Genomic DNA, 17,045 nt, shown 5'->3' with positions numbered 1-17,045 from the left:
ACGCCAATTGCCCTGCCTTCACCTCTCCAAAAAAAAAGAAGGGACTGAAAGGAAAGAGGAGATAGAAGGCAAGGCTGAAGTCTCAAGCTTTTCTTCAAAGTTCAGCTCAAACACTAGCTTCTACACGAAGCCTTCCTTGATTCTTCCTCCCCACCCCTACTCCCAAGCTGTTAGACTCTCTATGTATTTATTTGGTATATATTGGTATATATGTTATACCCATCATCTCCCCACCCTAAAATGTAAGCTCTTTGAAGGCAAGAATTCTTTTGTCTTTGTCTATATACCCAGCACCTAGCCCAGTGTCTGGTGTATAGTAGGTGCTCAATAAATGTTTATTGATGGTTGGATTGATTGAACTTGTCCTTCCTAATTTTGTCCAAAGTAAAGCCCCTTCCTGTGAATTGCCCTTGCCCTAACAGTGTTCACCAGAACAATCATGCAATAAGCATTGAGCACCTACTATGTGCCATGTACTCTGATAGACATTGGGGATGAACATACAAAGAATGGGACAATCCTCACTCTCTCGGGAGAGATAACAGATGTGTATATCCTACCCTATTCAAGGCCTATGAGACCTTGACATTGTACACCTCTGACCCTGGTGGAGACAGACCAAGATCAACTACCACCTGGTGAAAAAGGCCACTTTCTTAGGGATGTCTAACAATGCTGGACCTCAGACTGATAGCCAATGAGCCACTCCACCCAATTCCTCCTACATCCCAGGCTAATGCCTTCATATCAAACTTCCAGAGACAGAGGCTGCCTCCTCCCACTCCCAAAAGACTCAAGCTGCCCAGAAATCCTGAGCAGCATCTTCCTAATAGCTTGCCAGACAGTTTGGTACCTCTGATTTTATACGTTAATACGGGTGGAACTGGGCCAGTGACTCAGCTGGCAGTCTGTGTGGGCCTCACATATCCTGAATTTCTTTCACCCACTCTTCCCTGTCTTCACTCTACAAACCAGGAGCCAGTCTCCTGCCATACCAGCCCACTCTGGGGGGGCCTGCCTCCCCACTGACCCTATCTCCATGCCCCTGTTGTACAGTCCAAGGTTCGAGAGCTGGAAGAGAAATGTCGGACCCAAAGTGAGCAGTTCAACCTCCTGTCTAGGGAGCTGGAGAAGTTTCGGCAGCAGGCGGGGAAGATTGATCTGTTGAGCAGTAACTCTGTGGTGTCTTTGGATATTCCGGGATCCCCTAACAAGCCCTTCACCCACTTTATGAATGGAATAGCCGCCTCCTTTGGCAAAGGTAAGAGATCAGAAACCTCTTCCTAATTCAGTTCCCCCTGCTAGGTACTGAGGTAACCTCATAAGAGGAAAAGACTTGGAGCCAGGAAGTGTTGGAGTTGGAGCCAGGAGCACCTGAGTTCACATCCCACCTCTGATAGCTCTTAACTGTGGGACCCTGGTTAATTCCCTGTACCTCGGGCAGCTGCCTGGGTCTTATGGACCAAGTCAGAAGTGTCAAATATGCTGGCTACATGAGGCCCACAACATTCCCCAGCATCATAACTAGATTAAAATATAATTGGAAAATATTTTACAAAATAAATTAAAATTAAAAACCCCATAGAGAATGCCATTATGTGGTTTTCTGAGTCAGTCTGCAGCACACAGGGATCCTTATGTCTGGTTTCATGGCCTCATTTGAGTTTGATACCACTATACTAAGAGTCATCACTGCCATCTGTGTTGGGGGAGGAATGAAATCATAGCTGCTTCTCTTAGGAATTCATACCGTGAGGACATCGCCATCATTCACCAATGATGGCGTTCGCCACAAAGGTGTAAGAGCTACTTTGATTTTGAAAAATCCAGTGCTTAGGAAAGTGGTGACGAATTTCTATCTTAGCCATGAAATTTCTGCTTGGAAAACACCATGGTGACGACAGCTAAGTTTAACATTAGCTATGTGAGGTTGGAGCCTGATCACAAGCAAAAACATCACAGAGTTTATTCAAGGAAACTGGTCTATACCTCCCTCGAGGCACGAGAGGGAGGAACTCTGCAAGTCTAGTCAGAGCTCAGAGCAGTTTGGGGCCCGTGATGCACACAAAGTGAAATGGAGCAAGACCACAGTCCCCAGATTTCACTGCCTCTAGAAGCTGATGCTTTTCTAATCTAGAAAAGTTAAACGCTAAAGCCTAATCTTTGGTTGCGGGGGGGGCGGGGTGGGGAGAGAAAGAGAGAGACAGAGAGACAGAGACAGAGCGAGACAGAGACAGAGAGAGAAAGACAGAGAGACAGAGACAGACAGAGAGAGAAAGAGAGAGAGAGAGAGAGAGAGAGAGAGAGAGAGAGAGAGAGAGAGAGAGAGAGGGAGAGAGAGAGAGAGAGGGAGGGAGAGGGAGAGAGGTGGGGGGGCAGCATGCTATGGTGTCTAATGTCTAATTGAATAGAGTTGTAGCCAGGAAGATCTGGTTTGAAGTCATGCCTTGAACATTGTCTAGCTATGAGGTCTTGAATGAGTCGTCTACCTTCTCTGTGCTTCATCTGTAAAATGGGGATGAGGGGATTGGATTCAATGTCATCTTGGCTTCCTTTTAGTTCTGAATCAATGATCCTATGATATGTTAAATGTGGTCTTTAGCTTTTTTGTGGTGCAGGTAGAGAAAATTAGAGAGATCTGGGCTCAGATCTTCCTTGATTCCTTGTTGGGGGTGGGGGAATCAGTACCCCCTACTTATTCATAGACTAGATAGGGGATTCCCTACTGTGAAGGGTAGACACAACAATTTTGGTGCTAGAGGCAAGCAGACCTCAAATCAACTGGGCAGTTCATGATATTAGAAAAAAGAAGAGAAAAAGAAATAATTAAAATAAATTCAATTAAGTAGGAGAGAGAATGTTACTACATTGACTTCTTTGAATACATGGGTTAGATTTCTGGAGCAATGGGAAGAAGTCTGAATTTAGCATCAGAGCACCAGAGTTTGAATCCTGTCTCTTCCTCTTTTCTACCTGTGTGAACTCTCTGGGTCTCAATTTCCTAGTCTGAAAAATGCAAGAATTGGACGAGATCAGTGCCGTCAAACTCAAACAGAAAAAGAATCCCAGTGGGTGCATATTGACTTAGAAAAACACATATTAACATGATTTATGTTTTGTTGTATTTTTTATTTATTTCGTTAAATGTTTCCAATTACGTTTTAGTCTGGCTCTATGCTTAGGAATGTTACCTCTAAACTAGATGACCTCTGAGGCCCTAAGGGGGGGCAGCTAGGTGGCACAGTGGACAGAGTGGGGGGCCTAGTTTCAAGAAGATTCATCTTCCTGAATTCGTATCTGGCCTCAGACACTTACTAGTTGGGTGACCCTGAGCATGTCACTTAACCCTGTTTGCCTCAGTTTCCTCATCTGTCAAATGAGCTGAAGAAAACAGCAAACCAATCCATTATCTTTGCCAAGAAAACCCCAAATGTGGTCATGAAGAGTCAGATATGACTGAAAAAAGACTCAACAGGAACAAGGTCCTAGGGTTCTGAGGATTCAGAGACAACAAAAATCAGTCCCTACTTTGACGGGACTCATTTTCTTTTAGGGAAAACAGTACGAAAATATATTTTAAAATATAAAATATTTACAAAGCAAATAACAAAGTAATTATAAGTGGGGGACTAGTAGCTGAAGGGAACAGGAAAGGCTTTGAGTAGATAGTGGTACATAAACTGAGCATTGGAGGAAGCAGAGGTTATTAAAGATAGGGGAGCCTGGAGTGCATTCTAGGCATGGGAGAAAGATTGTAGAAAGCCACAGAATTGGGAGAAAGAGACCATGCCTAGGAGTAGCAAGCAATAGAGTTTGCCTGAAATAGAGATGTCTAGTAATATGTAATAAGCCTGCCAAGGTAGAACCGAGTCAGATTGTGAAGGGCTTTAAATGCCAAATAAGTTCATACCTTATCCAGAAGACAGTATGGCACCGTCCAGCTTTTAAGCAAGGGAGTAAGATAGTCAGATCTTTAACTTAGGCATATTAACTTGGCAGCTTTGTGTAGAAGACAGACATGGGAGAGGAGAGACTTGAGGTAAGGAGGCCAACCAGGAGGTCACGGCAATTGTCCAGTTCAAATCAGCAACTCTTCTGGATCTTATGAACTTAGAACACAGGGACACATAGAAATGGAAACCATGGGGTGAGGGGGAAGGTGAAGGAATCTCTATCATTTGAGCTCTTTGAGAAGAGATTGCATAACCACTTGGACTAGATGTCCTATGGGATCCTCTCAGGCTCTGAGATTCAGTGACTCCATGAGGTATCTCCCTAGAGGTGTATTGGGTGTGGCTTTCATCAGAGGGACATTGAGAAGTTAAATGACTCATCCACAATCATACAGACAGTATATGTCAAAGGTGGAACTTTATCTTCCAGGTCCTCCTGATTACAAGGCCAACTCTTCATCCCTACACCATCTTGCTCTTAAGCGACAGCAGCAGCGGTGGCAGTAGCGGCCATTGTGTGTGTTTATGAGTTCTGTCTTTCCAAGACACTCTCACATAACTCCTCACCAAATTACAATCTCATCTATGGGCTCTATGGGGCTCTTATTTAAATGGAAAAATGGGCTGAATCAAGTTAAGATTAAATGTAATTGAGTTAAAATGTAAAATCTTGTGCTTGGGTTCAAAAAACCAATTTCCTAAACCCCAGATAGAGGAGATATAGTTAGATAATAGTTCATTTGAAAAAGGTCTGGATGTGACTGCAAGGCTCAGTATTAGTCAACAGTATGAAATAGCAGTAAAAATTCTAATGAGATCATAGGCAGCCTTAAGAAGGTGTATTTTTCAGAAGGAAAGAGGCAACAGTCTGCGTGACACTCTTCTTTGGTCAGACCACATCTAGGCTATCACATATAGTTTTGGGCATAATATTTTGCTGGGAAAATTATCAATATAAGCTAGAGAACATTTAAGAGATGATGACTATGGTTAGGAACAGAGTGGTATATACATAGAGGAAAAGTGCTAGTTATAGAAACAAGGGGTTAGGTTTCAAATCCTGAATCTACTGTTTACTGGCATTTATTGGATAAGTCGCTACATCCTTAAGGACTTGTTTACTTATTTGTAAACTAATAATAATAATAATACCATTCACATAGTACTTTAATGTTTGCAAGCATTTACACATGTTAATTTGTGTGAGTTGATGAAAGTATTGGAGTACATGACCTCTGGTCCCTTCTAGCTCCTAGATAGAGAGTGACAGAGGGACACATAGAAACAGAAACCAAGGGGTGAGGGGGAAGGTGAAGGAATGTCTATCATTTGAGCTTTTCAAGAAGAGATTGCATAACCACTTGGACTAGATGTCCTATGAGATCCTCTCAGGCTCTGAGATTCTGTGCCTCTGTGAGGTATTTACCTAGAGGTGTGTTGGGTGTGGCTTCCATCAGAGGTGTCCACCAGCGGCCAGCAAAGCTCCTGATTGCCCCGTGAGCCAGACCTCAGAGCCCATCTGGTCTGACGCACTCATTTTATAGATGCAACAGATTGAGACTGAGGGTGTTTAGGTAACCTGCCCAAGGTCACGGAACTAGTAAGTATCAGGAACAGCTTATGAATCCAGCTTTTCTGACTCCAGAGATAGTGTTCTTTCTACTGCCTCTATGCCTGTTGATCAATTGATTGGAGAAGCACCAGCAAGTCCTCTAAGTAAAAATATATTTCCCACTGCTGTCCAAGGGGTCCCTATTAGTTGCGAATTCCCTTGTATTCAGCATAACTTTCTTTAAGACTCCACTTGTAAAATGCAAACTCCCCTGAGAAAGGTGGGGTACCATATTCAGTCTCTCACGGGTCAATGTGAATGAGCTTTGTAAATGTTTTTCTCTGTATTGGGAAGGACTTGGACTCAGCAGTGGATGTACAAAAAGCTTCACTGGCATCACAGTCATGGTGGAGGTCAGAGGTCATGGTAGGGCCCAGGGCAATTGGTCATAGATCCAGAGGGAGAAGGAACCTTAGAGACCATCTAGCCCGACCCCATTTTACCGATCAATCAACAAACATTTATTAAACACCTGCTAAGTTTCAGGCACTGTGCTAAGTGCTGGAGATACAAAAAGAAGCAAAAGATAATCCCTGCCCTCAAGGAGCGTACAATCTAATGGATAGAAAAAATTGAGGCCCAGGAAGCTAAATGACTTTCCTAAGTTTACACAGGTTGTAACCATTAGAAGCAGGACTTGAATTCAGGCCATCTGACTAGAAAGCTAGTGCTCTTTCCATTGTCCCAAGCTGCTTCCTTTCCGATCCTTCTGATGCCAGGCTCCATTTACTATTCGAAGCATCTAAAGATAAAGTAGTTCGTATTTGTAGACCGATGAATTCTTCTGTCATTTCTTCTTGCGGGAGGAAGACCTGATGATGATTTGTGCCAGGCCACTGGCCCTTCCTGGAAGGACGCCACACACCGGGACACTTCTGATTTATCACCCTTGCAGCAGAGACAAATCAATGAGTCCTTCGCAACAGCTGCTAGGGAGCCCCTTCAAAAAGTTAAAAGATGTTTAGCGGAGCCCAGAGGTACCATCCCTCCGAGTGGTCAAAGCAATATTGAAATACATATATTTTAATAACAGTTTCTTAAAGAAAATCTCTTAAAATATCCTCTCTATGAGGAAGGCCAGTTCTCAAGATCTTATGACTGTGCAGGGCTCCCCGTTAGGAAACCCAGCAGGATCTGAGCTCTGGCCACAGAGACATTCACAACAAATGCTTCCTGTGCAGACTCATCGCTTTTCTGCCTTGTCGAATGGTTTAACCTGTTTAAACAAAGGACAGAATTTCATACAGCCCAGTGTGCGTGGTGGGGGTGGGGAGTGGGGAACCACTGGATGTGGAATCAAGGACCTGGGTTCAAATCCAGCCTCTGTATGAGTCTGTGCCAATCACTTAACCTCTATGAACCTCGGTTTCCTCATCTGTTAAAAAATAACAACTAATAATCTCTGACAATTACATAGTATTTTAAGGTCTGCAAAGTATATTGTATACTTTATTTCATCTTATTCTCATTAAGTGTGTTGTAAGAGGCATTATGACACAGAGGCTGGAAGACTTGGGTTCAGGTCCTGCCTCTGACACATACTGGCTGTGACACTCCAGGCAAGACTTGTCCCAAGCTACACTCTAGGACTGTCCACGCTGAGACACTTACTAGCTGTGTGACCCTGGGTAAGTCGCTTAACCTCTCTGAGCTTCAGTTTCTGTAAAACTGAGGGACTTGGACTTAGTGGCCTCAAACTTCTTTTAGTTCAGAGTCTTTAAGCACTTCCCTCTGAGGGTTGTTGTGAGGATTAAATGCAGATATTTGTAAAGCACTTAGCTAAATAAATCTTCCTTCTTTCCTCTTCTCCCTCCCTGACTACTTCCATTCTTCCTTCTTTCTCCCCCTTCTTATTTTGTTTCTTTATCCCTCCTTCCCTTCCTCCATTCTTCCTTCTTCCCTTCCCCTCCCTACAGTTCCCTCCCTCCATCCCTTCCTCTTTCTCTTCCTCCCTTCCTTCCTCCCTCTCTTCCTTCCTTCTTTCCTTCCTTCCTTCTTCCTTTCCTTCCTTTCTGTCTTCCTTCCTTCCTTTCTTCCTTCTTTCCTTCCTTTCTTCCTTCCTTTCCTTCTTTCCTTCCTTTCTTTCTTTCTTCCTTCCTTCCTTCCTTCTTTTCTTCCTTCCTTTCTTCCTTTTTTTCTTCTTTCCTTCCTTCTTCCATTTTCCTTCTTCCTTCTCTCCCTTTTTCCTTCCTTCCTCCCTCCTTTCTTCCCTTCCTCTGTCCTTCCCTTCTTCCTTCCTTCCACTCCTGAGTCAGAAGCTAACACTCTACTTTCTACATCAAGCTTTGCCTCTACAAAACAAAGAAAAAGCCATTTGGGCTGAACGATCTCCAAGGTTCAAATCTATGGTTCTGAATAAGGAAAAGTGATGATCCAGCTTCTCTTTTGTTGACATGCAGGGTAACAGGACTCAAGCTGAGATGTTCCCAGATGAGGAATAAATGATCCTCAGTACCAGCCCAAGTTGGAGCGGGGCTAGCCACCCAGCAGGCAGGCAGAGGGCAGAAGGGGGCCCTGCAGCCTCTGAGGAGGGTGGAATGGATGCCATGAGGCATAGCCTTGGAGAAGTTACATGAAATGAATAATGATCAACAGCAATGCCAACCAGGACAGTTGGGAGGACCCTAGACTAGTACTTGGCTTGGTATTTACAATCTTCCCTGTCTGGTTCTAGCCTATCTTTTGAGCATTATTTTATAATAATTGCCTTCCAGAACCGTTATGTTTCAGCCAAATTAGTATGTTTGATGTTCATTGAATTCAGCCTCCCATCTCCAGCCACTGGGCCTTTGTACCAGCTGTGGACCCCCCCCCACACACACACAGCAGCCTTCTTGGAATGCTCTCCCTCCTTTCCTTTGACTGTTATAATTCCTAGCATCTTTCAAGGCTCACCACAGGCATCACCCCCTACCCACAGCATTTCATGATCTCCTTACTTCTTAGTACTCTCACCCTCTTCAAATTATCTTACATGCACTTACCTAGTGATATGTTGTATTTTCCCAGAAGAGTATAAGTACCTTCATATCCTCTATTGCCATGCATAGTACCTTAAACATTTTCTTAAATCTGGATTTCATCATTATAGGGAACTTCCATTGAGAAAACTCCCTCATGGGGCAGCTAGGTGGAGCATTGGATAGAGTACCTGCTCTGGAGCCAGGAACACCTGAGTTCAAATCCTAGCCCCAGACACTCACTAGCTGTGTGACCCTGGGCTAATCACTTAACCCTGTTTTCCTCGTTAAAAAAGTCAGTCTGGGTCTGTCATTTTAAAGATGATGAAACTGAGGCCCAGTCTGTCAGTCCACAAATATTTATTAAGTACCTATTATATGCCAGGCACTGTGCTAAGAGTTAAGAATACAAAGAAAGGCCAAAAAATAGTCCTTTTTCTCAAGGAGTTCACAGTCTAATAGGGGAGACAGCAAGCAAACAGCTATGTACACACAACATAGAGATAGTTTAAATTGGAGTTAATCCCTAGACTAGATTAAGGAGGATCAGGAAAGGCTTCCCTTAGAAGATTGGGTTTTAGCTAGGCTTTGAAGGAAGGACTTCCCTCCAGGGAAGCCAGGAGGCAGAGATGAGGAGACAGAACATTCCAGGCATGGAGGAAATGCCTGGAGTTAGGTGATGAAGAGTCTTGTTCAAGGAACAGCAAGCAGACCAGTGTCACTGGACCATATAGCACGGGGAGTTCAGGGAAGGGTGTAGAGCAGGGCGTGGGGAACCTATGGCCTGGAAGCCACATGTCGCCTTCTAGGTCCTTGGGTGTGGCCTTTTGACTGAACATTTACAGAACAAATCCTTTTATTAAGGGGATTTGTTCTGTGAAGTTTTGATTCAATCAAAGGATAGATAGATAGATAGATCTATAGAGGAATGGATGGATAGATACATAGATATATACATAGATACATAGATAAATAGATGGAGGAATGGATGGGTAGATAGATAGATAGATAGATAGATAGATAGATAGATAGATAGATAGATAGATAGATAGATAGATGGAGGGAGACAGATGGGGGATGGATGGATGGATGGATGGATGAATGGATGGATGGATGGATGGATGGTAGACAGAAAAAAATAAGAGATACTCCATGGCAAGCTTCAGATGAATGTGAAACACTATGCTAGATGCTGTGAATAATACACTCCCTTCCCTCAGGGAACTTATCATTTCCCTGAGATTGTGAGGAGAGGATATCCCAATATATAAATAGATAAAAATAAGAGACACTGTAAGTTCCAAAAGAGTGGCCTAGACAATATGAAGTCAGAAGAAGGAAGGATCACAGAGACTTTAAGTTATCAAGAAAGGCTTCATGGATTAGACAGTACTTGAGCTGAGCCTTGAATGAGTGGGAGAAAGAATAACAGTTGTCTACATCTATGGGAATTCTTTAGGAGCCATGTACATATGAGGGAAATAAATTTAAGCACCCTCCAGATTTTTTCCACCACATCCCTAACCCCCTCAAACAACAGAAACACTTCTCAACTGCTTCTTATCTAGGACCTAGAAAGTCACTTGGTCCCTTATTAGGAGGAGATGAAAAAAAACTCCCATCTCCAAGGAAATACCAGCCACCCCAGAGGAAGTCTCCCACCCAGGGGAATAATAACCCTCATCATAGCTTCAAAGACTTAGAGCTGAAAGAAACCTCAAACTCGCTGAGACCTATCTCTTCATTTTATAGATGAGGAAAATTAAGTGAGGGAATGAAATAACTTGCCCAAGATGGTAGAGGTAGCAAACATCAAGGGAAGGATTCTAATCCAAGCCCTCTGTCTCCAGAACCAGTGAAGTCCTATTTGTACTATACTGTGCTGCCTTCAGGAGGAGGACTCCTGGAAGGCTCTGGGGGGGGGGGGTGGAGCCTGAAATGTTATTGTGATCAATGGCGAATATTGCAAAGCATTTGAAATCTCATTTGATCTTCACAACAACCCTGAGAGATAGGATTATTATGCCCATTTTACAGATGGAGAAAATGAAGCTAGGGGAGTTGGAGTGCCATAGCCAAGGTGACATTGGATCTGGACACCATGATCAATCACCTCTGCTCAACAGAGCCCCTTTCCCAGTTCACCTTGGACCTCCTCAAGGTTCTCCTCACTCTTCCTCCCTCACAAATACAGTGTTTGGCACATAGAAGGCACTTGATAATTACTCATTGAATTGAGTTGAATTTTTGAGGCAGAGAAGTCATGGCAGCCACTAAGGATGCAGCCTCCCCACTCTACACTCAGCCCAAAAGAATTGGTCTGCTGTCATTAATGTCCACGTTCACATGTCTGTCTCTCCAACTTCTGTGTGTTTGTGTGTGTACATGTGTGTTTCAGATTTTATTTTATTTCTCTCTATTTTTTATTTTATTTTCATGGCCAGGTCAGGACAGTACTTCTGGAAGTCATTCTGTGATTGCTGAATTTATTCGACCCCGACCACTCTCCAGTGACAAACCTGAACCACTGTCTGTCAAACCTACTTTCCTATCCAGGTCAAGATCTGGCAGCCCAGGATGCAGATTTGAATCAGACGTGAGTCCTGTTATGACTGTGCCAGGGGATTGCTGGATTTGCCAGTTCCGATGTTATTATACTACTACATTCAAGAAGGAGACATCTTCCTTCCCTTTCTTTGCCTTCCTTTTCCTTCCCTTCCCTTGGCTTCCTTTGCCTTCTCTTCCCTTCCTTCTTTTTTCTTTCCTTCCCTAGTTTTTCTCTTTCCACTTCCTGTTTCCTTTCCTCCTTTCCTTCCTCTTCCTTCTTCTCACTCCCTCCTTTCCTTTACTCCCTCAATATTCCTTCATTCTTCCATCATCTCATTCCCCCCCTTTTCCTTTACTTCCTCCCTGTTCTTTCTCTTTCTTCCACCCTGTTTCCTTCTCTCCCATCCTTCCTTTCTTTTCTCTCTTCTTTCTTCACTCCTCCCCCTGAACATCCCTATCACCCTCTTCTTTTCTTTTCCTCCTTCTTTCTTCCAACCTTTTTCTTTTCTTCTTTCCTCTTCTTCTTTCCTCCCTTTTTATTCTTACCTTCCCCTTTCTTTTCTTCCTTTCATGTTTGGTACATTATGGTGTGGTTTCCTTTTGTTTATGGGATCATCACTGAAATCCCTTCCAACTCCTGAATTTTATGATTCTATGATTTCATCATTCTTTTCCTTTCTTCTTTCCTTCCCCTTCCCTTTCTCTTCTCTCCTCTCCATCCCTCTCCCCTCCTTCCTCTCTCCCTTCTTTCCCTCTTCTGAACTTCCTCTAATAGATCTCATCCTGACACAGGCTGCCTTTTACACCACTCCACAGATAGTTGTTCCCCAATACCTATAGATTTGTCAGAAGAACCCCTTCCAAGTCCCTACCTCTGTGAGGAATGGGAATGCAAAGGAACAATTTTGTCTTCCAGCCTTTACTTCTACCCTCTTGATGTCCCATGTTTGTTCTGTTTGCCTGTTAAATGTTAGTGGAAGTGGCAGGCTCACTTTATCAATGAAGACACTTTGGAAGTCTAGGGTTCATGTTTGGAAAGTAAGCATCCTTGAAGCCTCAAGGCATTAAGGTCATTGGCAAAGGGCAAAGAAGCTGGTTGGGAGGGTTTGAGGTGTCTCATGGGTTTAAGTTCTTCAAGAGGATTTGAAGACCTTCTCTGGGAAGACCACCACCTGACCAGAAGGATCTTAAAAACCCTTGATGAGGTAAGTCCCCTGTCAGTGGTCCTGTTTGTGGTAATATAAATGATCCCCAGACTGAGTGCTAAGAAGTTGTTGATGCCTGTGTTAGAGATGAATACTCTATTCCTTGGCTTGGCCTATGCCTATAGTCCAATGGCTCCTTTGTCCTGTCATGCACAATAAGAAATCTTGAGGGTCTTTCCCTCCCAGATTGATTTTTTTTGACTAGGTAAAGAAACTATTCTCTGCCTCATTTCTTATCTAGCCTTAATCACTAAATGAGTAAATGGGCACCACCTCAGCCAAATGGAAACCTGATAAAGACTTTAGCTTAAAAAGACTGCATCCAGGGCCATCTCTAGTCGTCCTGATCTGTATCTCACCACTGGACCCAGATGGCACTGGAGGAGAAACTGAGGCTAGTGACTTTTCACAGCCCTCCCTCACTTAAATCTGGTTCACTTGCTTTTTATTGCATCACCTCCCTGATATCATGGTCCTCTTTGAGGATGAAGCAAAAACAACAACAATAAGTGATTTATGAAGTCAGTCAGCTGACTTCTTGCACAGAGAGTAGTAGAAACACCCCTTGCCCCAAAAGGCTTTCTAGCCCCTGGCACTCAAGAGACTCTAGCCTTGGTGACCAAGTAAGTCTTCCCAGATTTCCAAGCAGGGTAAAGTGGCTGGTCTCAAAAGCTGAATGAAAGAATATACATCCCTTGGTCCTTCCATGGCCCACAGATTTTGTATTTTTCCAGGTTGAAGCATAGGGACTTCAGATTGTAGTCTCAGTATGCTATAACTAGCTTGGAGAATTTTGTATTTGTCATATTCCTTCTAATAATTACCCAAAGCACTAAGTTTACAATTAATCACTCAGTTATGCTCATCCCAAATCTTTCCCTCTATCAATTTTGCAAAAATACTATGTAGATCAAGATGGAAGTAAATATGAATTTTGGTAGTAGATAGAGGGCTGGCCTTATAGTCAGGAAGAATGGGTTTAAATACTACCTTTGACACATTGATTCTGGGATCTTCCTGGTGCCTTCAGGCTAGTTTTTAATTATAAACAATTTGCTAATTTACAACTCTGAAGGAAGTTTCCTCCCTGGGAAAAAAATCATGGCTCCAGTGGGTTTTTTTGCTCATATATTTTAAACCTTTATCTAGACTCTCAGACTTTTACCATGATGGGTTAAAGATTGCTGGTATTATTGTTATTACACACACACACACACACACACATGCACACACGCACACACATGCACACACACACACACACATATATATACACAAACACACACACATACATATACACACACACATACATATATACATATACCCATATACATACATACATATACATACACACACAATTACATATGACTGACAATAGGAGTTTCTGGACTGCTGGGATAATGTCTTCCTACTGAATTAGGAACCAGTTAGTGGTTCATCTGAAAACATTGGGAATCTTGGTGGGGGAAGGGGGAAGAAGAGATTGTTATGGTGGTGTTAGTTGGACAGCATCCACCAAGTGAATACACAAATCCCAGAGAAATATTGCAAGGTTTAATGGTCCAACTATTGCCACTTTCTCCCAACCCCACCCCAAAAACCCAAAGTCAGTAACTATAATATAAATGGGAAGAACAATGGCACACCAAAAAATGAAAAATAAATGTAATTAAATTACAAAGATCAAGTGAGACTTGAATGAAGAGATACGAGAAAACACCTCTAACCTTCTCTTTGGTGGAAGTTGGAGGTCTACAGATATTACATGTTGCACATATTTTCAGACTTCTATAACATACTGATCAGTTATGTTGATTTCCCCCTGTTCTTAAATAAACAAACAAACTGCATATTTCATATGGGATGGACTTCAGGGAGGGGGAAGGATACAAGGGATACTATGGTGATATAAGAAACAGAAAACATAAATAAAAAATTCCATAAAAGAAAAATCTCAAAATGCAGCAATGCCTCTCAAAGGACCAGGCAAATGTCCCATTGCCTTGTGAGCAGTCCCTAGTCTTGTCTTGACTCTTAGCTTGAGAATACTGAAGGCTGTAGTCAGCTTCGGTTATGCTTAAATGTTCATAATTTTCAGCTATGGTACAAAAGTTTAGGTTTTAGATATAGAAAGCATCTCTTGGACCCTTAACAAACAAATTTAAGGATTATGAGGATATTAAAAGAATATGGGAAATGCCACAATTTTTAGGTCATTGTTCTGGTATAAGTGGAGAAGATATGGGGTCAGGAATGGGAACTCTCATGGTTTTGTAACATTGAGCTTTCATACATAACAACCTCAACAACCAAAGAATTCATTGTGTTTTTAATAGATGGATAATGAACGGAATTCCAATACCTCAAAGCAGAAATATTCGGGGAAGGTTCATCTGTGTGTTGCCCGCTACAGGTAAAAACCAGCAACTTTTCTCCTCACCCCTTCCTTCCCCATCATCTTTGTTTCTTCAGCCTGATAAAAAGAGCAGAGTAGATTTAGAACTGAAAGGGAACTTGGTCATCTAGCCTACCACTCTCATTTTATAGTTGGGAGAACTGATAAAGTCTAGGAAAGTTAGGTTACCTATCCACAGTCAAACAATTAGGATGCAAACCCAGATCCTCAGATTCCAGATCCTGTACTCTCCAATTTTTCTGAAGCATTACCCTAACTCAGGTTATCCATGGGAAGTCTGGCATATAGTAATTGCTTAAGAAATGCTTGTTGACCAATGAGTAAAATGAGAGGGGTTGATTAAATGATTTCTAAAGCTCCCTTCCAAAATGACATTCCATGATTCCACGAAGACAGTGTGGCTGGGTGATTTGCCCTACTTGTCAAGCATTCCTTATCTGGGGCTTGAACAGCAGGGGAGGGACCAACAAACAGCCCAGGGGGGATTCCTGCCTTCTCTCCAAGAGGAGATTGGACCTGACCCTGCCACAATCTTAAAGGAGAGTACCAACGATGAAGTGACAGCAGCCATCCAAACATTTTTGCAGCCCAGCTGTGGGGTGATGCTCTGAATACTTCAAGGGTGATAGGCAGGTGCTAGTTGATACAGTGAGAGAACGTTATCACAAAGCTTTGTTTCCTCTAGCACATACTGGGCCAGCCAAACCTGTCCCATTTCCCTCTAATGGGCCTGACACAGCAGAGCAGGAACAGAAAACATGGAAACTCAGGGAAATATACAGCCCCCCGCCAGGCTCGAATTAACTTTACATCCCCCAGAGAAGGAAGAGACCATTTTAGGAGCAGGTGCCACAGGCTTCTGCAGCTTGCCAGTCGCTTCCCCAGCCAGCAGGAAACCAGGCAAAAATAAAATACAATTACCCCATTAATTTATTTATTAAACTTTAATTACTAAGTCACTATGGATAACCAAACACAATTCTCAGGAGTTGTCTCCCATGTTAAGATCGTCTCACTGTTGTCGATATTTCATCAGTGAGGTTTTTATGATTGTTTTCTCATCTCCTCACCCCCAACTAATGTAGAAAAACAAATGTGGATGGCACAGTAAATGCACCCCACAGGGTTGGACTAGAGAAGAGATTGTGCACATCTGCTTAAACTCAAAAAGCTCAGCAAGATGCTACCTGGAAAAATGGTTTTGCTTACAAAGGGAATACCAGCAATTAAACGGGAAATCTTTGAAAAGTCTGATTGAAAAAAGTATGATACTGTGAAAAGACACAGACTCTGGAGTCAGAGGGCTTGAGTTTGAATCCTGCCTTGTATACAACCCTCATGACTTGGGGCAAGTCACTCAATCTGTCTGGGTCTCAGTTTCCTCATCTATAAAACCAGTCAACAAGTATTTGTTAAATGCCTACTATGTGCCAGGTGAGGTGCTAGAAAGATAATGATGGAAGGGAGAATATATATGTGTGTATGTGGGTGTATATGTATATATGTACACATATATAATTTATATATACACACATATATGCATACACACAGATAGCTACATATCTATACACACACACATGTATCACCTACTAGGTACCAGGCAATGTGCTAAAGTGCTTTACAAATATTATCTCATTTAATCCAGACAAAAAGACAAAAAAAGAAATAGCCTTTGCCCTCGAGGAGCTTATATTCTTTTGGGATAGATATGTCTGTGTTGACCACATGTCTATGTAAAACCAATACATGAATACAAGTTCCTTCTGGATACCCAATAATGAAAATAAGGAATCTCCTGAGGTGGACACATTGTTCAAACCCCCATTGGATGTTTTCCTTTGGGCTGGAGCCAATGACCGTATTTTACATAATTATAACTTCAAATGGTATGAATTGGAATACACACAACCACTGCGTGGAATTCATTTTTTGTACTAATTAGGACCTGGATATATGTAGGGAGGAAATCCCCAGCACCTGGGAGGGAATCAGGAAAGGCTTTGTGTAGAAGGTGATGGTGTAGATGATTTCAAAGGTGACTTCTCTTTCTAGGTCTGTGGCCCTATGAGCTGACACATTTCAAAATCAGCTGCTGGGAATGGGAGTTTTGGTCAGCTCAGATTTCTTTTCCTTTTTTTGCTCCCTTTCCAGAGCGTGGTAAAAGTTCATAGGTGGGATCTGGTATGTGCCTGGGCCCATAGGACTTAGAGACTGCTTCCCCCATGCCCTATGTCCATCAGGCTCCTTCTCTGGCAACAGCATTCCCACTCTTTCTACCTCCCCCACCCCATCTGATTTCTGTTTTTAAGTTTGAATATTGAGGAGAACACAGGTTTCAGCTGCTGCCTCTAGAAC

At 42.7% G+C, this 17,045-nt stretch overlaps 1 protein-coding gene across 7 annotated transcripts in view; it reads left to right on the top strand.

The window, feature by feature from the left end:
• The window catches only part of RIMBP2 (RIMS binding protein 2), a 158,770-nt gene that overhangs the window by 64,561 nt on the left and 77,164 nt on the right, over positions 1-17,045 (top strand). For all 7 annotated transcript variants that reach the window (XM_036758813.1, XM_036758781.1, XM_036758773.1 and 4 more), the window contains exons 4-6: positions 1,057-1,261; positions 10,970-11,121; positions 14,611-14,687. In XM_036758813.1, coding sequence (XP_036614708.1) covers positions 1,057-1,261; positions 10,970-11,121; positions 14,611-14,687 — 434 coding nt within the window. The remainder of the gene's footprint in view (positions 1-1,056; positions 1,262-10,969; positions 11,122-14,610; positions 14,688-17,045) is intronic.

The sequence above is a fragment of the Trichosurus vulpecula genome, chromosome 1 (assembly GCF_011100635.1).
Source record: "Trichosurus vulpecula isolate mTriVul1 chromosome 1, mTriVul1.pri, whole genome shotgun sequence".
Taxonomy (NCBI): Eukaryota; Metazoa; Chordata; class Mammalia; order Diprotodontia; family Phalangeridae; genus Trichosurus; species Trichosurus vulpecula.
Note: the sequence above shows the minus strand (reverse complement) of the source record. Positions and strands in the feature narration are given on the sequence as shown.